The 23,959-nt window shown below is 42.9% G+C and overlaps 1 protein-coding gene across 1 annotated transcript in view; it reads left to right on the top strand.

Moving 5' to 3' along the window:
- The window catches only part of LOC126260386 (carboxypeptidase B-like), a 126,383-nt gene that overhangs the window by 8,332 nt on the left and 94,092 nt on the right, over positions 1-23,959 (top strand). The window contains exon 2 of the mRNA XM_049957714.1: positions 18,876-19,079. Coding sequence (XP_049813671.1) covers positions 18,876-19,079 — 204 coding nt within the window. The remainder of the gene's footprint in view (positions 1-18,875; positions 19,080-23,959) is intronic.

Genomic DNA, 23,959 nt, shown 5'->3' with positions numbered 1-23,959 from the left:
CGTTGATACCGTTCACGAGTGAAAGTGGATTCATCCGCAGACGGCATTAACGGGATCACACGGCGACCTCCAATTAGCCAACGACAACATTCGAACGGTCTACATTCATCTTCTTGTCAGGGGTCTGGAATCCGCTCTAAATGATAAGCATAGAGGTCGTACGTACGTAATGTCTGCCACATTCTTGTACGTGAATCACCGATAAGTGTAGAAATTATGAGTGTGCTTGTTGAAGAACTACGTCGTACCGGATAAATGACGTCTCCTACTCCATCCACACACTGTTCATTTGCACGTTCAGGTAAAATACGACTCCTGGCCACTGCACGAGTCACATATTTTAGTGCAGACAAGAGTAACAACTCTTGAAGCTGGTACTGTGCGACTAGGAAATCATCTACCGCATTCTCTACAGCCACTAGCAACGTTCCCATTACAAAACCCGTACACTAATAATACAGGGCGATTCAAAAAGAATACCACAACTTTAGGAGTTTAAAACTCTGCAACGACAAAAGGCAGAGCTAAGCACTATCTGTCGGCGAATTAAGGGAGCTATAAAGTTTCATTTAGTTGTACATTTGTTCGCTTGAGGCGCTGTTGACTAGGCGTCAGCGTCAGTTGATGCTAAGATGGCGACCGCTCAACAGAAAGCTTTTTGTGTTATTGAGCACGGCAGAAGTGAATCGACGACAGTTGTTCAGCGTGCATTTCGAACGAAGTATGGTGTTAAACCTCCTGATAGGTGGTGTATTAAACGTTGGTATAAACAGTTTACAAAGAATGGGTGTTTGTGCAAAGGGAAAAGTTCTGGACGGCCGAGAACGAGTGATGAAAATGTAGCACGCATCCAGCAAGCATTTGTTCGCAGCCCAGGAAAATCGACTCGCAGAGCTAGCAGAGAGCTGCAAATTCCACAATCAACTGTATGGAGAGTCCTACGAAAAAGGTTAGTTATGAAACCTGAACGTCAACTACCCGAGGCGATGGATCGGCCGCCAGGCAGCCCGTGACAGAGCACTTCATCACTGGCCTCCAAGAAGCCCTGATCTTACCCCCTGCGATTTTTTCTTATGGGGGTATGTTAAGGATATGGTGTTTCGGCCACCTCTCCCAGCCACCATTGATGATTTGAAACGAGAAATAACAGCAGCTATACAAACTGTTACGTCTGATTATGCTACAGACAGTGTGGAACGAGTTGGAGTATCGGGTTCATATTGCTCGTGTGTCTGGAGGGGGCCATATTGAACACCTCTGAACTTGTTTTTGAGTGAAAAAAACCTTTTTAAATACTCTTTGTAATGATGTATAACAGAAGGTTATATTATGTTTCTTTCATTAAATACACATTTTTAAAGTTGTGGTATTCTTTTTGAATCACCCTGTATATTGACATGCTCACCATTTGTAAGTACGTGCGGCATGCTTATAAAGGTAGAAACAGTAATATTTGAGAATAAGTAACAATCACAACCGCAGTTTAAAATTCACGCCGTAAATTTCGTAATGAAAATGACAATCGATAAAAAAACCCATAGCCAACACCCAAAAAGAAAATTTATCTCTGTAACCAATAAAAATAGGACTCATGATAAATGGAATATTTAATTCGAATTAGTCTATACTACCACCGCGTAAAATACAATATTTACTATTCCTCCTCAAACAGCTTGTTAGGAGTGATGCGTCTACGGGTATATTTCTCCTTTTTTATGAGTCATGAGCTTTCTGACTGGTTTGATACGGCTCGCCACGAATTCCTCCCATGTGCCAACCTCTTCATCATAGAGCAGTACTTGCAACCTACGTCCTCAGTTATATGCTGGATGTATTCCAAGCTCTGTTTTCCTCCACAGTTTTTACACTCTGCAGCTCCCTCTAGTACCATGGAAGTTATTTCTTGATGTGTTAGAAGATGTCCTACCATCCTGTCCCTTCCTGTGATTGTTTTCCACATATTCCTCCTTATTCCTTACGTTATCAATTCACCCAATTTTCAATATCTTCTGTAGCAACACATCTCAAATGCTTCGATTCCCTTCTTTTTCCCATAATCCGTGTTTCACTACCATATAATGCTGTTCTCCAAACGTACATTCTCATACATTTCTTCCTGAAATTGAGGCCTATGTTTTTTGATACTAGTAGACTTCCCTCGGCCACGAATGTTCTTTTTGGCAGTGCTAGTCTGCTTTTTATGTCCTCCTTGCTCCGTCCGTCAAAGATTATTTTGCTGCTTAGGTAGCAGAAGTCCTTGACTTCTTCATCTGCTTCGTGATCACCAATCCTGATGTTAAGTTTCTCGCTGTTCTCATTTCTTCTGATTTTCATTACTTTCGTGTTTCTTCGATTTACTCTCAACTGCAGGCCAAATATAATTTCTTGGAATTTCCTTGTGGAATATCTTCGAATCTCAGCCAGTTCAGACAGCTTGTCATGTCTGTGAGACTTCCTCTCAAATGAGAAAAACCCGCACTCTTCCAGCTGTAGGTCTTTCCGTACTCCCGATTTCTGTTAATCCAAGCTGACGCGGTCTTCGACAGTGTTTCAATACATATTGTACGAGCAACTTATCGGTACCTTATAGATAAATCACAATTTCTCATTACCTAGCAAAGTAACAATTATTAACCCTTAATGTGCCCAGGACTGAAATACGTGATATCTTCAGTTTACATCTTCGTGAAGTGTTACTATCAAGTGTTCGTCCGAGAAAAAAATAATAAGAAAACGGATGCTGCAAAATGTTGAAGAGTGAAAAAATATTAGTGACTTCAAGAAATCACGAAAGGGTTCGAGGAGCATTCAGCTTTGCATCCACTCGTCTAGCGAATATGAACGACGTACTTATGTTTAACAAACATCAAGCAGGGTCGGTACAGCTCGTAGATAAGACAAGTGTTGTAATTACTTCGGTTAAAGAGATAGCAGGACAAAAAATTGTTAATAACCTTTTGAAAGAATTAATATGTAGTTCTCTGCAAATGCATTCACTCTTGCGATTGCAGTTTTTCTCGGCGTAATCCACTGATGAATTCGTCTCGGATTATCAGCCGAGTGGTGGTGTCGTCTTGTCACAACGTTTCAATGAGTTTCGCACCCATCATCTTCTGGCGAAGTCCCACTACTTTATTCAGTATGGTGCCATAGCCATTTTTTTAAATGGCTTTCGGGACGTGGTCATACAATCTTTGCAACAGTGGAATGTGAATTATAACGATACTAACGTGAGAAAAACACCACTCCCTAAGCGGCAAAAATCTCAGAGCTGACCGGTAATCGAACCCGGACCCGGTTAGTTAGCAATTTACAGCGCTTAACGCGCAGCTACCGAGGCGTACTTCTGATCGCAGTTGGTATGCCCTGGAATTGATCTTTCAAACGTGCTATTAAGCCAATTAAGTGCGGACTTACACGTTAGAGTGGAATCGAAAACATGGTACGACGTGCATTTTTCAAGGAAGAAAGATAGACACATAGCACAAATTCAGGCAATAATGTTCTCATGAAACACAACTAGTTCTTTATTCACACGAAGTAATGAGTGCTATCGACAGTGGATCTCAAATTGATTCCATATTTCCAGGTTTCCAGAAGGCTTTTGAAACCGTCCCTCACAAACGACTTTTACATCTACATCTACATCTACATGGATAGTCTGCAAATCACATTTAAAGGTCTGGAAGAGGGTTCACCGAACTGCTTCCACAATTCTCTATTATTCCAATCTCGTAGAGCGCGCGAAAAGAACGAACATCTACATTTTCCGTACGAGCTCTGATTTCCATTATTTTATCATGGTGATCTTTTCTTCTTATGCAGGTCGGCGTCAACGAAATATTTTTGCAGTCGGAGGAGGAAGTTGATGATTGGAATTTCGTGAGAAGATTCCTCCGCAACGAAAAACGCTTTTGTTTTAATGACGTCCATCCCAAATCCTGTATAATTTCAGTCACATTCTCTCCCCTATTTCGCGATAATACAAAACGTGCTGCCCTTCTTTGAACTTTTCAGATGTACTCCGTCAATCCCACACCGCGCAGCAGTATTCTAAGACAGGACGGACAAGAGTAGTGTAGCGGTCTCCTTAGTAGATCTGTTACATTTTCTAAGTGTCCCGCCAATAAAACGCAGTCTCTGGTTAGCCTTCCCCACAACATTTTCTATTTTTTTCCTTCCAATTTAAGCTGTTCGTAATTGTAATACCTAGGTATTTAGTTGAATATACGGCTTTTAGATTTGACTGATCTATCATAAAATCGAAGTTTGACGGATTCCTTTTAGCCGCGCGGGATTATCCGAGCGGTCTCAGGCGCTGCAGTCATGGACTTTGCGGCTGGTCCCGGCGGAGGTTCGAGTCCTCCCTCGAGCATGGGTGTTTGTCCTTAGGATAATTTAGGTTAAGTAGTGTGTAAGCTTAGGGACTGATGACCTTAGCAGTTAAGTCCCATAAGATTTCACACACTTTTGAACTTTTTTTTTTTAAATTCCTTTTAGCACTCATGTGGATGACCCACACTTTTCGTTATTTAGGGCCAGTTGCCAATTTTCGCACTATACAGATATCTTTTCTAATTCGTTTTGCAATTTGTTTTAATCTTCTGATGACTTTACTAGTCGGTAAACGAAAGTGTCATCTGCAAACAATCTAAGACGGCTACTCATGCTCAGATTGTCTCCCAAATCGTGTATACAGACAAGGAACATCAAAGGGCCTATAACACACGTTCTAATCAAATTCCGTGGCCATGGAATATCGTCTCAGTTGTGCGACAGGATTCGTGTTTTCCTATCGGAAACGTCACAGTTCGCAGTAATTAACGGAAAGTCATCGAGTGAAACAGGAATGATGTTTGGTGTCCTCCAAGGAATTGTTACGAAAGCTCTGCTATTCCTAACCGAAGTATCTAAACGATTTAGGAGACAATCTGAGCAGCCGTCTTAGTTTGTTTTGAGATGATGTTGTATTTACTGTCTAGTAGTCATTAGAAGTCAAAACCAATTTCAAAATGATTTAGACAAGATATCTGTATGGTGCGAAAAGTGGGCATTGGCTCTAATTATGAAAAGCGTAATACCATATACGTGAACACTAAAAGAAACATTCGTTAAATTTCGGTTACACGATAAATTACTCAAATCTGCAATCTGTCAATTCAACTAAATACCTAAGGGATATAATTACAAAAACATGAATTGTGGGCAAGGTGAATCAAAGGGAGCATATTTTTGGCAGATTACTTAGAAGACGTAACAGGTCTAAGCTAGGCTTATTCGTCCTCTTCTGAAGTACTGCTGCGCGGTGGGGGATCCGCATCAGATGGATTGACGGAAGACATCGAAAGAGTTCAAAGAAGGGCAGCTTGTTTTGTACTATCGCGTAATAGGGGAGGGAGTGTCAAGGATATGATAAATGAGTTGGCGTGACAATCAATAAAATAAAGACGTATTTCGCTGCGGCAGAAACATTTATTGAAATTTCAATCACCAGCTTTCTCCCCCGAATGGGAAAATATTTTTTGGCGTCCATCTACATAGGGTGAAGTGATCAAGACCTCGCACAGAAAGACATAAATGTTCGTTTTTGGCTCTTTGGGTTGATTTGGAGAGAAGAGACCAAACAGCGAAGTCATCGGTCTCATCGGGTTATGGAAGGATGGAGAAGGAAGTCGGCCGTGCCCTGTCAAAGGAACCATCCCAGCATTTGCCTGAAGCGATGTAGGGAAATCACGGAAAAACCAGATCAGGATGGCCGACGCGGGATTTCTTGGCTCGTGCTGTTCGAGACTGGAACAGTAGACAAACAGCTTGAACATGATGAATCCTCTACCAGGCACGTAATTGTGAGTTGCAGAGTTGTCAGGTAAATGTAGATGTTGATGTAGGGTTTAATATCCGTCGACATCGAGGTCATTAGAGACGGAGTTCGGCTGTTTCAGGGGTGGGAAAGGAAATCAGCAGCGCCCTTTCAATGGAACCATCCCGGCATTTGCCTACAGCGGTTTTATGGAAATCACGGGAAACCTGAATCAAGACGGCCGGAGGTGGATTTGAACCGCCGTCCTCCCGAACTCGAGTCCAGTGTGCTAACCACTGCGCCACCTCGCCTAGTGGATTTTTGAAATACACAAATGATTGCCAAAGATAAAAGAAGCGATAAGCCGTACAAAGACACTGAAGCCAGATTTAGATTTGTAGTCTGACACTTCTACGTAACCGTCGATCTACACCAAAGGGCTACAACTGTGCAGTTTTGTTGTGTTTCTTGTGTTTGTGCAGATATCACAGTCTTGTTAATTTTTTTAATGTTGTCACTGAAAACATTAATTTTCATCAAACTTGATTAATGTGCATAATGTTCATTTACAGAGCGTTTAACATAGATGGCCTTCGAGATCTATTTTTTATTTATTTATGCGCTAGGTTTCATTGGACCATGCGAGCGAGAGCTACTGAGTCAAGGAACGAGTCAATGCGTAGTTTACAGAACACTGATTAGAAAATTTATGCACAAAAGAGAGAGTATACGAATAAATAACACATTACGGAAAAAAGTCCTGTATTGCTGCGACGAATTCTTATACAAAATAGGAGTATAATGCATATGGAAACCTTTCAACTTATATTTGTAGACTTCGGATTTACCACATTTCTTCAGTTCTGTTTCGTCAATCAAATGCACTCCAGGCCTCGTTTATTATTCTATTTACTTCTTTTACTGTCCGTCTAGTCATTGTCTTCAACTGTCCTAAATGCAAAAGTCCACAACTGCGTCTGTGACGTCATGGTCACTTGTTCTATTTTCTTTCCTCATATACTTTATTTTACTCTTATTATAATAAACTTTCACGCCTATTTTCAAACGTGCTCCACTACGTTATTCCATTCTTTTATGCATTTTTTCTGCACTAGCGGCAAATGGTGCACTGTCATCAGCAATCCGAAGGCTCTCTAGACATCTTCCATCATTAAACACTACTGGAGAAACTCGGCGTTGCCCACGTATTTACTTATAGTAGTGCACCTACGACCGTAGATCACAGCATCTGGCTTTGTTTGTAATGCGGGGCCCACGAGGAATACGGGCCCAGCAACAAACTTGTGACATTACACAAGTCGGTTTGTCCGCCACACTTCACGAACATTCGGCTTGGTGCAGGGCCCACGGGCAATCAATATAGAATTGAAAATGTACACACTAAAGGTCTTAAATTTGCTGTGAGCTATCGAGAGCTTGCGTGCATTTAAACGAGCAATCAAGAATTATTAAACGCGTCTCAAGTACACTGAAGCGCTACAGGAACTGGTATAGGCGTGCGTATTCAAATACAGATAGGCACAATATGGCGCTGCGGTCGGCAACGCCTATATAAGACAACAAGTACCTGGCGCAGTTGTGTGATCGCTTACTGCTGCTACAATGGCAGGTCATCCCCAAGATTTAAGTGAGTCTGAACTTGGTATTATAGTCGGCGCACGAGGGATGGGATACAACATCTCCGAGGTAGCGATGAAGTGGGGATTTTCCCGTACGACCGTTTCACGAGTGTATCGTGAATATCAGGAATGTGGTAAAACATCAAATCTCTAACATCGCTGTGGCTGGAAAAAGATCCTCCAAGTACGGGACCAGCGACGACTGAAGAGAATCGTTCAACGTGACAGACGTGAAACCTTTCCGAAAATTGCTGCAGATTTCAATGTTGGGCCATTAACAAGCGTCAGTGTGCGAACCATTCAACGAAAGAACATCGATATGGGCTTTCGGAGCCGAAGGCTCACTCGTGTACCCTTGTGATTGCATGACACAAAGCTTTAAGTCTCACCTGGGCCCATTAACACCGACATTGGACTTTGATGACTGGAGAGATATTGCCTGGTCGGACGAGTCTCGTTTCAAATAGTATAGATCGGATGGACGTGTACGGGTACTGAGACAACCTCATGAATCCATGGACCCTGCATGTCAGCAAGGGACTGTTCAAACTGGTGGAGGCTCTGTAATGGTGTAGTGCGCCTGCAATCGGAGTGATATAGGACCCCTGATACGTCTAGATACGACTCTGACAGATGACACGTACGTAAGCATCCTGTCTGATCACCTGCATCCATTCATGCCCATTGTGCATTCCGACGGACTTGAGAAATTCTAGCAAGACAATGCGACACCCCACACGTCCAAAATTGCTACAGAGTGGCTCCAGGAACACTCTTCTGAGTTTAAACACTTCCGCTGGCCCTCAAACTCCCCAGAGATGAACATTATTGAGCATAACTGGGATGTCTTGCAACGTGCTTTTCTGAAGAGATCTCCACCCCCTCGTACTGTTACGGATTTATGGGGAGCCCTGCAAGATTCATGGCGTCAATGCTCTCCAGCACGGCTTGAGAAGTTAGTCGAGTCCATGCCACGCCGTGTTGCGGCACTTCTGTGTGCTAGCGGGGGCCTTCGTGATAGTAGGCAGGTGTACCATTTTCTTTGGCTCATCAGCGTAGTTACTCACTCCCCGCCGGATACGGCTGCTGGCATTCGTAAGACCTGCTGTGACGCGTGCTGTGACGGTCTTTCTCGTCGCCTTAATGCTTATGACGTCATAGCTCCTGAACTCTGTGTCATACAATGATATAATTTTGTAGGTACATTCTGTGGCATATGTGTATACTTACTGCAGAATTTGTTTCGAATAAAATCAATAGCAAATAAGTAATGAATTCAAACGTCGTGCATGATGCGGCAGTTTTTCACGCTTCGCGTTGTTTATGACGCCCTGTCTCCCGTACGATGTGATGTACAATGATGTAATTTTGCGCTTACATCGAGTGCTTATATGTGCCTATTGTCTCTAAAATGAGTTGCGAATACATTTAGTAGTAAATAAATAACAAATAATAACGCCATGCCTCATGCAGTACTTTTGCTGTACGAACAGCGGAAAAGCAGTAAGCGATAAACATATTTCCTTTCATTACTTTGAATAGATTATCAGCGAGAAAAAAATTCATAAAGGTTTTAAATTCTGCGTAAAGTTTGTTGCAAGTCACTAAATGTTCTCATTCTGAAATACTAGATGAATAAAGTCTGAGAACTCACGTGTCACGGGCTACGCTTCTTTATCACCCCCACCCCCAATGATAGGTAGTTCTTACCTACAGCTATTGTCGTTTGACATTAAGATATGAAGTTTGGTTGAAATCGGTCCAACGGTTTAAGTGGAGACGTGAAACAGACACACACACACACACACACATACGTACCTACATACATACTTACATATTTTTATAATATGTTAGCTTTTTCGGTTTAAGGATGCATAAGACTGCTGAAATTAGTTTTGGTGATGTGGAATCTCTTTACCTGATTACTCTTATTCATAGCTACTGTTATGGTCTGGAGTCCAAAGACTGGTTTGATGCAGCTCTCCGCGCTATTCTATGCTGTGCAAGACTCTTCTTTTGCGCATAGCTACTGCATCCTACATCCTCTTGATCCTGCTTACTACATTCAAGCATTGGCTTCCCCCTGTGATTTTTAACCCGAACACTGCCCTCGATTACAAGATTGATAGTTACTTCATGCCTCTGGACGTGTCCTATCAACCGATACCTCCTTTTAGTCAAGTTGAGCCATTAATTCCTCTTTTACCCCAATATGATTCAGTACCTTCTTGTTAGCTACGCAATCTACGAGTCCAATACTCAACGTTCTTCTGTAGCATCAAATTTCAATAGCTTCTGTTCTCATCTCGTCTGAACTGCTTAATGTCCACGTTCCACTCACGTATAAGGCTACACTCTACACAAACACCTTCATTTCCTAACATTTAAATTTATATCTTAACAAATTCTTCTTTTATCAGAAATGTTTTTTGTGCTATATCCTGTGTGAATGTTATATCCTCTTCATGTTGGTCAACATTAGTTTCTTTGCTGCCTAAATAGCATAACTCATTTACTACTTTTAGTGTATCGTTTCCAAATACTTTCAAAATCACTTGACTTATCTGCACTCCATTACTCTTGTTTTACTTTTGTCCATTGCCCTTGTTTTACTTTTGCTGATATTCATCTTAAAACCTTTTTTTGAAGCCTCTGTCCTTTCCATTAAAATGCTCTTCCAAATCCTTTGCTGTCTCTAACATAAATACACTGGCCAGCCAGAACATTGTGATCACCGACCCACTATCGGCATAAACCCGTCCAGGCGATAGCAGCGCCACCTGGCGAGGAATGACTGCTAGCCTGATACACGCACGGTGCATATAAGCGTGTTGTGCGTGTGTGGAATGGGGAAGGCTCGCGAACTGTCTGAGTCTGACCGAGAGCAGATTATGGTGGCCTGGAGGCTCAGCTCGAGCATTTCGGAATCTGCACGACTTATCAGGTGTTCGAGGAACGCTGTGGTGATGTCTTCAACACGTGGCGAAACCAGGGTGAAACCACGTCCAGACCTCGTGGGGTTGGGCGGCCACCCCTCATTACGAATGTCGGACGTCGTTGGACGGGCAGAATTGTAAAACAGGACAGGTTGCGAACTGTGGTGCAGCTATCATCGGACTATAATGCTGGGCAGACTACAACTGTGTCTGAACACACAGTCCACCAAACATTCCTAATGATGGACCTCCGCAGTCGACGACCCATGCAGATCCCAATCTTAACACCACGACATCGGCAAATACGGCTGAAATGGGCACTTGACCATCGGCACTGGACGTTGGCGCAGTGGCAGAGCGCTGCATGATCTGATGAATCCGATACCTTCTTCATCAAGCCTGTGGGAGGGCGCGAATCCGTCACCTTCAAGGAGAATAGGTCCTTGACACCTGTACTGCGGGACGGAAACAAGCTGGCGGTGTCTCCATTACGCTCTGAGGCACGTTCACATGGGCACCCATGGGTCCAGTGGAGCTTATGCAAGGCACCATGATGGCCAAGAAGTATCGTACACTGATTGCAGAACACGTACAGCCCTTCATGGCGATGTTTCCCGACGGCTGTGGCATTTTTCAACAAGATAATGCGCCATTTCACACGGCCAGGAGTGTAATAGCGTGGTTCGAGGAACACAGTGGTGTGTTCCATTTATTGCGCTGGCCCCCCAACTCGCCAGATCTGAACACGATCGAACACTGAACATGAGGTCAGGGCTCATCATCTCCCTCCCCGGAATTTACGGGAATTAGGTGACATGTGTGTTCAGATGTGGTGCCAGCTCCCTACAGCGACCTACCAAGGCGCCATTGCTTCCATGCCACGACGCCTCGCCGCTGTTTTCCGTGTCAAATGTGTGCGGCCATAATGTTCTAGCTGATCAGTGTAAAATGTCATTGGAATACCTCAAAGTTTGATTTTTTCCCTTCTCTTTCTTCTTTCTGAATTCTAATTTCCTATCAGAATTTCTTCTTGCTTTCATTTACTGTTTACTCAGAGTACAGACTGAATAACATCAGGCATGGATGACAACCCTGCCACACTTCTTTCTGAATCATTGCTTAATTTTCATGTTTTCCGACTTTTATTACTACGCTCTGGTTCCTGTAAAAGCTGTAAATAACATTTCGCTCTCTGTATTTTATTCCTACTACTTTTATATTTTCTAAGCGTGTAATCCAGTCGACATTCTCAAAAGCTTTTGTAAATCTGGAAAAGTTATAAACATAGATTTTCCGTTCTTTACCTGCCTTCTACAGTATGACGCACGAATAGTTAACACATTTCAACACTGAATAAAAATTGTACATGTAGTTATATTTCATTCAGATTTCCCTCCAACGTGTTTGATGTGTTTGATTTCATAGACACGTCGGTAAAGGTCGTGTTGCTGCAATATCGTCAATACCTTGTTTCGCAGTTTGCGCTTCACCGTGGCTGATCATGGACGTTTATCTGTTCAGCAATGTGCTCTGTTATTTCTTTCTCCGAGGAAACCCCACATCTCGGGAAAATGCGCGTATAGCCTGTGACGTGCAGTCAAAGGCGCCGCCTCCTCTTGGACAATTACGAGTACGAATAAGGGTCATCCATTCAAAGTACAGGTACGACCAAATATAACGATCTAGAACTGCATGTGTTAATAAAAGGCGGAAACCACATTCTCTCTCTCTCTTTCTCTCTCTCTTAGTCGAAAAGGAACACATTGCAATGGCAGGAAACGCCTTCCCCCTGACTTAATGATAAGATATCGGTCCCGGGAATTGCAATACTTTAGAGAATGTTTAATTTTACTTTTGAACTTTGGTAACAACTGAGAAAAGAAATATTTATGTCGTGTGATATAATTGCAAATTAACGTGTATTGTGAAGCCTTGCTTTCTGCCAAATTTCATGATTCTGGGTCAAAGGGAAGTACCCTATAGGTTGTAGTGAGCGAATTTGTCAGTATAAAATCATGTACACATAAATGGTCGTATCTTCTGACTGCATTTATTTAGAAGCTTCATTTTTTTACACCCCCAAGAGATCATAGGTCGTAGTATGTGACCTAAAGTTCAGCTTCATATATGAATTTGTTCCTGAGAAAACACGTTTTTAACAGATGGACAGATGGACAGAGAGACAGACAGACAGACAGACACACTCACAACAAAGTGATGCCATAGGAATTCCACTTACATCCTTCAAAAATAATAAGCATAAGACTCAAACAATATTTTCTACCGAAGAGTAAAATTGGACAATAAATTGCCCAAAGAGAAAAAGAGGTTACTGAATTAGCCTTTTTGAACAGGGAGTTAAAAGGTGCCTGTTAGGCAGTACATTCTCTACAGTGAATAATACACAGTACGGGTTTGGCTAAAAATGTAGCACAATTAAATAATGATGATGAAAACAATAAATATCTTATTTCACACAACAGTTCCGCGGAAAACCGTACTCCACAACTCTGCAATGTATAATACTAATATCTTATCCTCTTCCTGAGCTCAGTATGTCACTCATTATGGAGGGTGTTATCCAATTTTTCAGGGTAGCTAATGTGGAGTTGTGGTGCACAAAATGGAAAACAAGAATCTTCGCTATGGTCCTGATGTCAACCGATACTGTGGGTAGAGGTACATAATTAAGTAATGCATGTGTAGTGTGTGCGATGAATGATAGTGAAAAATAAAAAAACTATATAGCACTAGCTTTTTACGTTATAAAATAATTTCGTTTCGTAAAAATGATGTACACCATGGTTAAAAGGAATGATATTGCGCAGCTTTTAACAGACTGATTTTGTATTCGGAAGGATGGAGGCTCCATTCTCAATCCGGCTATCTTCGCTGATTTTCCCTGAATTACGTCAGACAAATTCTGGGATGGTTCCTACTACAGGACCACGGGAGACTAACGGAACACACCCTTGCGAACTGTACATGTATCTAAACGCCTGTTTGTATGAATTACGTTTTGTTTTTCTCCTTATTAAACTGTAATAGGATGAAATGCCATTAGCTATGTATAAGGGATACGCGGATTAATAAAACTACTATTACTACTACTACTATTACTACTACTTCTCTACTTACTGATATCAGGACCATGATTATATTTCTGCCTTTCTATTATATTCTTCTAGTTTTCCCATCTATCTAGCTGAAAAACTGATTCCATTTATCTCCACATATGAACGAAATGGTGTGTGGTTTAGTATATCATCCCTTTAGTATCAGTAAAGGTTCGTCGCCATTTTACTATGCTACCCGGCAACGGTAGTAAAAGTTCATTATCACTCGGAAGGTAGTGACGCAGTGACAGTTGGAACAACTCGCATTCCGAAAGGTCGGTAGCGACTAAGTTCACATAGTGAACAGCGGCCCAGAAACAGAATCTAAAACATTGCAAAGTCGTAAACTTACAAGATCAGCCTAGAGTGAATACTCAAAGAGCAAAACCGAACGATAAACAATAGCCAAACACTATATCAAATGGTGCGATTCGAAGGCTTCAGGTGATAAAGCGTTAAACAACCGCGCACACGTATTTAAGAGCAGAACTCCGCCAGATGGCGCGCTCATTGTAAACTCTGCTTACACCGGCAGTGGAATCGCGAAGAACTGTTATTACTTGCAGACTGCAGTATCTCAGACTCCGTATCGATACTGCCGCGTAGTGTAGGTCAAATCACTGTCAGATACAAGAATCTGTTGCAGATCAGGGCGTAAGGCTTTTCAGTACTATGAACTGGACACTATCCGATCGAAGGTGTCCGGACATCTGTTAGTGGACGTTAATATTGGGTGTGTCCAGCCTTTCGCCTCTGTGACGGCTTGAACTCCCCTGGGACACTTAGGTGTCTGAATGTCTACAGAGGAATGGCCGCCCATTCTTCCTCAAGAGCTGAAACCAGAGGGTGGTTCAAATGGCTCTGAGCACTATGGGACTTAACATCTGAGGTCCAGTCCCGTAGAACTTAGAACTACTTAAACCTAACTAACCTAAGGACATCACACAGATCCATGGCCGAGGCAGGATTCGAACCTGCGAGTATAGCGGTCGCGCGGTTCCAGACTGAAGCGTCTGGAACCGCTCGGACACACGGCCGGCGAACCAGAGGAGGTCGTGATGTTGGACACTGGGGTCTTTAGTGAAGTCGACGTTCTAACTCATTCCGAAACGTTCAATCCAGGGCGGAACTCTGGGCAGGCCAGTCCATTTCAGGAATGTTGCTGGTCCACAAAACATTCCCTCACAGATGCGGCCTTATGACAGGGTGCACTGTTATGCTGATAGAACCAGTTATTGTCTCCGACTGTTAGTCTACTGCACACAGCACACAGTGCTGTAAAATGTATTTACATCCTTCCACATTTAGCTTTTTCTGTAGCACATGTGAAGAGAGCACACCCTAACCATCCCCTTGCCGTAACGCTACGTCCTCAATACTTCCCTGCTGGCACCACAGATGTTGGCAGGTAACGTTCTTCAGGCATCCGCCAAACTCAGACCCTTTCATATGATTGCCACAGGGTGCTCCAAATCACTCGTTTCCAGTCATTCACTGTCCAGTGGCGTCGCTGTTTACAACATCTCAAGTTTTTCCAATGTTATTTATAATCCGTCTTGAATGCAAAATATGTTTACTCACATGACCGGTTTCGGTTCCTCTAGAACCATCTTCAGATCTGCAACCAGTTTTATGTGACGCAGCATGCGAAGGTTGCTGTGTATGGACGGGTTACTCCTGTAACCGAAATTGCAGGCCTGAAGATGGTTCTAGAGAAACCGAACCCGTTCATGTGAATAAACATTTTTTGCATTCAAGACGGGTTATAAATAACATTGGAAAAACCAGTGGCCGGCCGCGGTGGTCTAGCGGTTCTAGGCGCGCAGCCCGGAACCGCGCGACTGCTACGGTCGCAGGTTCGAATCCTGCCTCGGGCATGGATGTGTGTGATGTCCTTAGGTTAGTTAGGTTTAAGTAGTTCTAAGTTCTAGGGGACTGATGACCACAGATGTTAAGTCCCATAGTGCTCAGAGCCAGCCAAAAACCAGTGATTGCGGTTATCACATCAGACATTATGTCTCTTTTTGCAAACATCTCAAGTGTTGCTCAGCACTGACCGAGACTCCCCCGTTTTGTGATGCTTGTGGTGTCCACATCTCTGTCCGGCACATTTTAACGGAATGCATTTTATACCGTGATGCAAGGGCAGAAGCACAAGTTGATGGGGATCTGGCCTGTGTTTAGCTAATGATGAGACGTGTGTGTCTAGGGTTTTAAAGTTTTGTGATGTGTCTAGACTCTGGCCTAAACTTCTAGGCTGGAGTAGTGTATTGCAGAATGGCTGGCTCCTCCCTTTTTCCTTGCGGTGTGTGTGAAATCTTATGGGACTTAACTGCTAAGGTCACCAGTCCCTAAGCGTACACAGTACTTAACCTAAATTATCCTAAGGACGAACACACACACGTATGCCCGTGGGAGGACTCGAACCTCCGCCGGGACCAGCCGCACAGTCAATGACTGCAGCGCCCTAGACCGCTCGTTCCTACCGGTCAGCCAGCCACTTCCATCTGCTATATTGTTTTAGCTCCCCCTACCACTTTCTTCCTGTGTTTTCCATGTTTTACTGCTGACGACATGCTTCGTCCCACGCTTCGGTGTGGGTAGGCACATATTTTTCAAAGCTTGTTACCTGTGTTTTACGTTATGTTTTATCTTACTGTTCTGAGTATTTTCTTGACACCCGTCTCAATCTGTTACTGAGCGGGCGCTAAGACCTTGCTATCGTGCGCCCAAAAAAACCCTCTACTACTACTACTATGCAGAAATGTATTCCCATATCCTGCCCAGAGAAGAACCAAGAATCAAGTAAGAAGCAGAGAAAAAGCAGGAAGAACGCCTTGTGAGAGCGGTTCGACCACTGTACCCCATTTTTCTAAAATCGCTATGCGCCGTCTCTGTGCTAGCTTGACGGTTGGCAGCACTTTGCAACTCGCAAGTGATTCTTTCCGCCGATTTCCTTTTAACTTTTTACGATCACCCTCCGCAGTGTTTAACGGTTCATGTTCGTCAGCAGATGAGATCTGGCTGGTCTTGGTTTAGCTGCGGTTGTTCCTTCGCGTTTCCACTTGATAATCAAATGGTTCAAATGGCTCTGAGGACTATGGGACTTAACTTCTGAGGTCATCAGTCCCCTATAACTTAGAACTATTTAAACCTAGCTAACCTAAGGACATCACAGACATCCATGCCCGAGGCAGGATTCGAAACTGCGACCGTAGCGGTCGCGCGGTTCAAGACTGTAGCGCCTAGAACCGCATGGCCACTCCGGCCGGCTTGATAATCACATCACCGACAGTCAACATGGTCAGCTCTATAAAGGTTAAATGTCCCTGATGCATTTAATACACAGGTGATATCCAAAGGTTAGTCCACGTTCGATATCGCTGTAGTCTCCTGACCGACCCATTCAGCAATTACTGCGTCTCTGCTAACAAAAAAAAAAAAAAAAAAAAAATACTCCCACCTCTCCTTTTGTATGGCTTGTCCGCCTTTCTTGACATCTAGTGGTTAGTTCCGGCTTATGGGTTTAGAAAACATCGTTCTTACGAAACACAACTAGCTCTTTACTCACACGAAGTGATGAGTGCTATTGACAAGGGATTTCAAATTGTTTCCGTATTTCCGAAAGGCTTTGGACACTGTACCACACAAGCGGCTTGTAGTTAATTTGCGTGCTTATGGAACATCGCCTCAGTTATGTGACTGGATTTGTGATTTCCTGTCAGGGCGCTCACAGTTCGTAGTAATCGACGGAAAGTCATCGAGTAAACCAGAAGTGATTTCTAGCGTTCCCCAAGGCAGTGTCATAGGTCCTCTGCCGTTCCTATCTATATACACGATTTAGGAGACAATCTGTGCAGCCGTCATATATTTTCTGCAGATGACGATGTCGTTTATCGAGTAGTAAAGTCATCAGAAGATCAAAACAAATTTCAAAACGATATAGAAAAGATATCTGTATGTGCAAAAATTGGCGATTGACCCTAAATAACGAACAATGTGAGGTCCTTCACATGAGTGCTAAAAGGAATCCGTTACACTTCGGTTACGCAATAAATCAGCCAAATCTAAAGGCCGTAAATTCAGCTATATACCTGGGAATTATAAACCACTTAGCCGGCCGCGGTGGTCTAGCGGTTCTAGGCGCGCAGTCCGGAACCGCGCGACTGCTACGGTCGCAGGTTCGAATGCTGCCTCGGGTATGGATGTGTGTGATGTCCTTAGATTAGTTAGGTTTACGTAGTTCTAAGTTCTAGGGGACTGATGACCTCAGAAGTTAAGTCCCATAGTGCTCAGAGCCATTTGAACCATTTTTTATAAACCACTTAAATTGGGAAGAACACGAAGAAAATCTTGTGGGGAAGACTAACCGCCGGCCGTTGCAGCCGAGCGGTTCTAGGAGCTTCAGTCCGGAACCGCGCTGCTGCTACGGTCGTAGGTTCGAATCCTGCCTCGGGCATGGATGTGTGTGATGTCCTTAGGTTAGTTAGGCTTAAGTAGTTCTAAGTCTGGGGGACTGGTGACGTCAGATGTTAAGTCTCATAGTGGTCAGAGCCTTTTCAACCATTTTTGAAGACTAACCAGAGACTCAATTTTATTGGCAGGACACTTCGAAAATGTAACACATCTACTAAAGAGACTACCTGTACTACACTTGTCGGTTCTCTTTTAGAATACTGCTGCACCGTGTGGCATCTTTACCAGATCAGATGGACGGAGTACATCAAAAAAGTTCAAAGAAGGGTAGCACGTTTTGTATTATCGCGAAATAGAGAAGAGAGTGTCACTGAAATGATACAGCATTTCGGGTGGACATCATTAAAACAAAGACGTTTTTCGTTGCGGTGGAATCTTCTCACGAAGTTTCAGTCACCAGCTTTCTCCTCCGAATGGGAAAATATTTTTTTGACGCCGACCTACTGAGAGAGAAATGATCACTATAATAAAATAAGGGAAATCAGAGCTCTCACGAAAAGATACAGGTGTTCGTTTTTTTCGCGCGCTATACGGGCTTGGAATAATAGAGAATTTCGAAGGTGGTTCGATGAACCCCCTGCCAGGCACTTAAATGTGATTCGCAGAGTATCCATGTGGATGTAGATGTAGATGTACGTAGCTGAGTCTGAGTCGTTTATCGTGTATTTGATCGAGCAAGTAGAAATTGCAAAGACATTTATTATTATTTTATGCTAATTTTTACCAATCCCCCTCTGTGTTGTCTAAACAATCCTTGGCTATGGAGCAGTATTTAAGAAGTGCCCTTTGCCTGGTTTTTTTTAATATTTGGATATTAACCGTCTCTTTAACCTCTCTGATCAATTTGTGTAAATTTCCCTTGCTTCTTGGTTTCACGAGGCCTGCATTTTTCTCGTGTGAATGGCAGGCGCGCGCTGTACCGGGTGACGTTCAGAGACCAACAGCTGCCACTGCTGGACCACATGAGAAAGAGCACATCCATTAGGGTCTGGAATGCGGCAGGACAGCCGACTTACGTGGTGATGGTTCCGCCACAGCTGCACCGCTACTTCCGCGAGAAACTCCGGCGCCAAGGCGTGGCTCACCAGCTACTCGTCTCAGACGTGGAACAGTGAGTACCACGCCCTTACTTCCAACGCACACAGTAACATCGCTGCCACAACGATTCTGAAAGCGTTACTGTAATGACATAGGGGTCTGAAATTACGTCGGATCTACGTCTACACTTACATAAATACTACAAAAGCGATCATACGATACATGGCACAGGATAACTTGTAAGCTACTAAGCATTTCCTTTATTTATACACTTCTGACGTCGTCATCATGGGGGCGACTTATAGTACTGTGAACACTGAATAATAAAGAATGCTAAAATCTTTCATGCATATAGTTTCGGCAATTTTCTGTTGCCATCTTCGGATCTATGTTTACATCATTAAACAATCTCCTCCTTCAGTGTTGTAAGTGGTGTTGTACAATGTATGACCATGTTGGTATTGTGAGCTACATTACAAGTTGGCAAGTCTGTTTGAAAATAACAGCTACTGTATGTACACGCCGATTACATGTGATCACATTTAGTTGTAAAGTGGCGGTGAATGTGGGGTCTGTAATCGGCGTGATGTTGTGTGCGTACATGGCTGTTATTTTAAAACTGACATGTCGACTTCTAGTATAGTTCCAAATACCAACATGGACATACAATGAGTAGTAACACTTAGGGTGCACTGAAGGAGGAGGTTATTTAATGATGTAAACATATATCCGAAGACGGCAACAGAAAATTGCCGAAACCGGTCTCCTATATGAATAAATGATTTTAGCGATCTTGGAAGTTGAAAAAAATAATTATTCATTCATCACATTCCCTTTACTGTTCCAATCGTAAATGGAATTTGGGAAAACCACTGTCCATACTCCTCCTTACGAGATCTTATTTCTTTTACCTTCGCAGTCGTTCACGAAATTTACGTTGGCAGGAGTAGAACTATTCTGCAATGAGCTGCAAATTCCGATACTCTAAACTTTCTCAACAGTATTTAGCGAAAAGAAGGCATTCTTCCCTCCAGGGGAATATTTCCGTTGTGTCGGGTGATCAAAAAGTCAGTATAAATTTGAAAACTGAATAAATCACGGAATAATGTAGATAGAGGGGTAAAAATTGACAGATATGCTTGGAATGACATGAGGTTTCATTAGAACCAAAAAATACAAAAGTTCAAAAAATGTCCTACAGATGGCGCTTCATCTGATCAGAATAGCAATAATTAGTATAGCAAACTAAGACAAAGCAAAGATGATGTTCTTTACAGGAAATGCTCAATATGTCCACCATCGTTCCTCAACAATAGCTGTAGTCGAGGAATAATGTTGTGAACAGCACAGTAAAGCACGTCCGGAGTTATGGTGAGGCATTGGCGTCGGATGATGTCTTTCAGCATCCCTAGAGATGTCGGTCGATCACGATACAATTGCGACTTCAGGTAACCCCAAAGCCAATAATCGCACGGACTGAGGTCTGGGGACCTGGGAGGCCAAGCATGACGAAAGTGGCGGCTGAGCACACGGTCATCACCAAACGACGCGCGCAAGAGATCTTTCACGCGTCTAGCATTTTTTTTTGTTCTAATAAAACCCCATGTCATTCCAAGCATGTGTGTCAATTTTTACCTCTCTATCTACATTATTCCGTGGTTTATTAAGTTTTCAAATTTATACTGACTTTTTGATCACTCGGTACTCGCGCGTTAATCGAGCTTACCACTGACAAATCGGGCAGCACGTCCCTGAATTGCTTCGACTTCTGTCTTTAATCCTATCTGATGGGGATCCCATACACTCGAGAAGTACTCAAGAACGAGTCGCACTAGCGTTCTATACGCTGCCTCCTTTATACATGATCTAATTTTTTTGTATAATTCTGCCAACAAATCGAAATCGACCATTCGTCTTCCCCACTACCGAGCTTAAGAGCTTATTTTATCTCATACTGCTTTGCAGTGTTATGCCTGGTTGTTCAATCGACGTGATAGTGGCAAGCATCACACCACTAATAGTGTATTTAGACATTACACGTTTATTTGTCCTGCTTGTCTGCATTAACTTACATTTGCCTACATTTGGAGCCAGCTGCCATTCAACACATCAAATAAAAACTCTAAGTCGTCGTGTATCCTACTACACTCAACGACGATACTTCCCCGTACACTACAGCATCATGAGCAAACAGCCGTAGATTGCTGCTCAGTCTCGTTTATGTACCGGGTGGGTATAATTAAACTTTCGCTACTTGTGAGGGTCTCTATGAAGAACGAGTGATTGCAGGGCAATGGAACTTTGTGGAAACATTTTTAATGACATGCGGAAGACAAATAACTAAAAATCCATTGAATGGAACACATTTTAATTTACATGTGGGAGCTTAATGCTATTGTTAATTGCTTACGACGCTTACGTTCCAGATTACAAACGATGCTCAATATGACAGTGATATACATCTACGACAGCTTGCAACCGCGCTAGAAATTGCTCCACTGCTGCCCGAAACAACGGTGGCCCACGGAATGTCCAGCTGTAGTGACACAGCTCGTGCACTGCTTGAAAATCTCACTTTTGGTCCAGCATTCTCAGCCATGGCAACAGCGTCTTCTTCACCATTTTTTGGCGCAATTGGCTGTCGGCGTCTCCCAGGATCAATTCCCACATCGCCATGTAATTCGAACTTCCGGATCAGGTTCTTCCGTCCCTCGTCGAAGAGTGTGAAGAGCAGCAGCACAATTGCTGTCGTTTCGACAAAACAGCATTGCGAGTAAAGCCCTGCTCACCTTGTCCATGCCCATGTTGACTGTCTGCTACTATAACGCACACTGATGCTTGTGTTTGAAACCTACGTCGCCTTAACAGCATGACATGACACTAACACCACTAACAAAGCAAATCCTGCAGCGCACAGTCTGAATATCATTCCTATAAGTTGGGAACCTCTACGATAAATAGTTTTCCATCTACGCTGGCTCGCCGGAGTGGCCGAGCGGTTCTAGGCGCTACAGTCTAGAACCACGCGACCGCTACAGTCGCAGGTTCGAATCCTGACTCGGGCATGGATGTTTGTGATGTCCTTAGATTAGTTAGGTTTAAGAAGTTCTGAGTCCTAGGGGGACTGATGACCTCAGAAATTCACATAGTGTTCAGAGCCATTTGAACCATCTACGCTGGCTCAAGTAGCGAAAGTTTAATTATAACAGCCCTGTATACAGAAAACAAGAGTGGTCTTATCACACTTCTCTGGGGAACTCCTGACAATACCGAAAGATTAAAGCTTTCATTTTTGGTAATGCTTTATAAAAACTGGTGAACTCTAACCCCACAGCACATTATCATTGGCAAAATGTAATAATTTTAATAACAAAACATCGCACCGGTCATATTATCAGTATAATGTGTACTTCGAACAACGGAAATTTGGTTACACTTAAAACATTTGCAACAAGTATCTTCGTTCAGTTCGATATAATCTGCGATCAACTGTAGTAGACGAGGTTCTGTGAAATAGTGTACTTCATTGGAGTGGTTATGTGATACTTGTGGCTGAAGGAGACTTAGAAGAATCAAGCATTCAATAGGATGAAAGAAATAGGAAGTAGAACTAAAAGAAGACCGATGGAACGGTTGTTTTTCCTTTCGATGGAAGAGCATAACTGAAGATAATAGTGAACCGAAAGAAAGTATGCAACTGTATACCTAATATGCGAGGAATCGTGTTATGAAGTCGGAGTACGCCAAATTTTCCTCACCTTGTGTGTTAGAAATGTGAAGTTGCAAGCATACATTCTTCGTTAAAATGTATGTCTCCCTATAATCTACTGAACATTTCTACCACAGTGGCACGTTATGGGCGTAACTCCGCGGAAAGGTCCATGGCTAGTAAGGCACTTTGGTATTCAAAGTAATCTTCGGTACTTTGATTGATTTTTTACACTGTTGAGCCGAAATACTATGACCCCCCGCTTATTAGCAGCAATTCTGAGTGGATTCGATGAATTCTTGATAGGTTTCCTGAGGTATGTCTCACCAGATATCCTCGCACTTGTCACGTTACTCCCGTCGATTACGAGCCGGTAATTTGTGAGCGCAAAACTGGCACCCGATAGTGTCCAAGATATCTTCCTTCGGGTTCTGGTCACATGAATTTAGTGCCCAAAACATCAACGTGAGTTCACTATCACACTACTCAAACTACTGTAGCACGACTCTGGCCTATTCGCACAGGCAGTCATCCTCGGCTGAAAGATGTTACCGCTGGGAATTTTAACTGCTCGATGTGAATACATTTACCAGTCAGTTATACACAGCCGGCCTCGGTGGCCGAGCGGTTCTAGGAGCTTCAGTCCGGAACCGCGCGACTGCTACGGTCGCAGGTTTGAATCCTACCTCTGGCATGGATGTGTGTGATGTCCTTAGGTTAGTTAGGTTTAAGTACTTCTAAGTTCTAGGGGACTGATGACCTCCGATGTTAAGTCCCATAGTGCTCAGAGCCATTTGAACCATTTTCAGTAATACACATCTAAAATAACATTCGTAATTACTGCACAAACAGCTCTGTACATGACCATGCAACAAGAGATAGACTCCACTTACATTTACCAAAAAAAAATAAACATAAAACTCAAAACAGCATTTTCTACCAAGGAGTAAAACTGTACAATAAATTACCAAAAGAGATTAAAGAAATTGCAAATATACACTTGTTTAAAAAGGCAGCTAAAAAATACCTGTTATGCAATACATTTCATACATTGAAGGAGTACTTAGCTAAAACAGAGTAGGGGTTTGATAAAAAATGTTATACAAATAAATTATATTTATAAAATATCCAACATTCCACATAGACCTTCAGTTTATGTTTTTTTCCCTTCTTTTTTTCCTTTCTAGAAATACTTGCCCCCAAGCTACGCCTAGCACAATACTAACACCTCTTCCTGTTTCTGA

The sequence above is a fragment of the Schistocerca nitens genome, chromosome 5 (assembly GCF_023898315.1).
Source record: "Schistocerca nitens isolate TAMUIC-IGC-003100 chromosome 5, iqSchNite1.1, whole genome shotgun sequence".
Taxonomy (NCBI): Eukaryota; Metazoa; Arthropoda; class Insecta; order Orthoptera; family Acrididae; genus Schistocerca; species Schistocerca nitens.
Note: the sequence above shows the minus strand (reverse complement) of the source record. Positions and strands in the feature narration are given on the sequence as shown.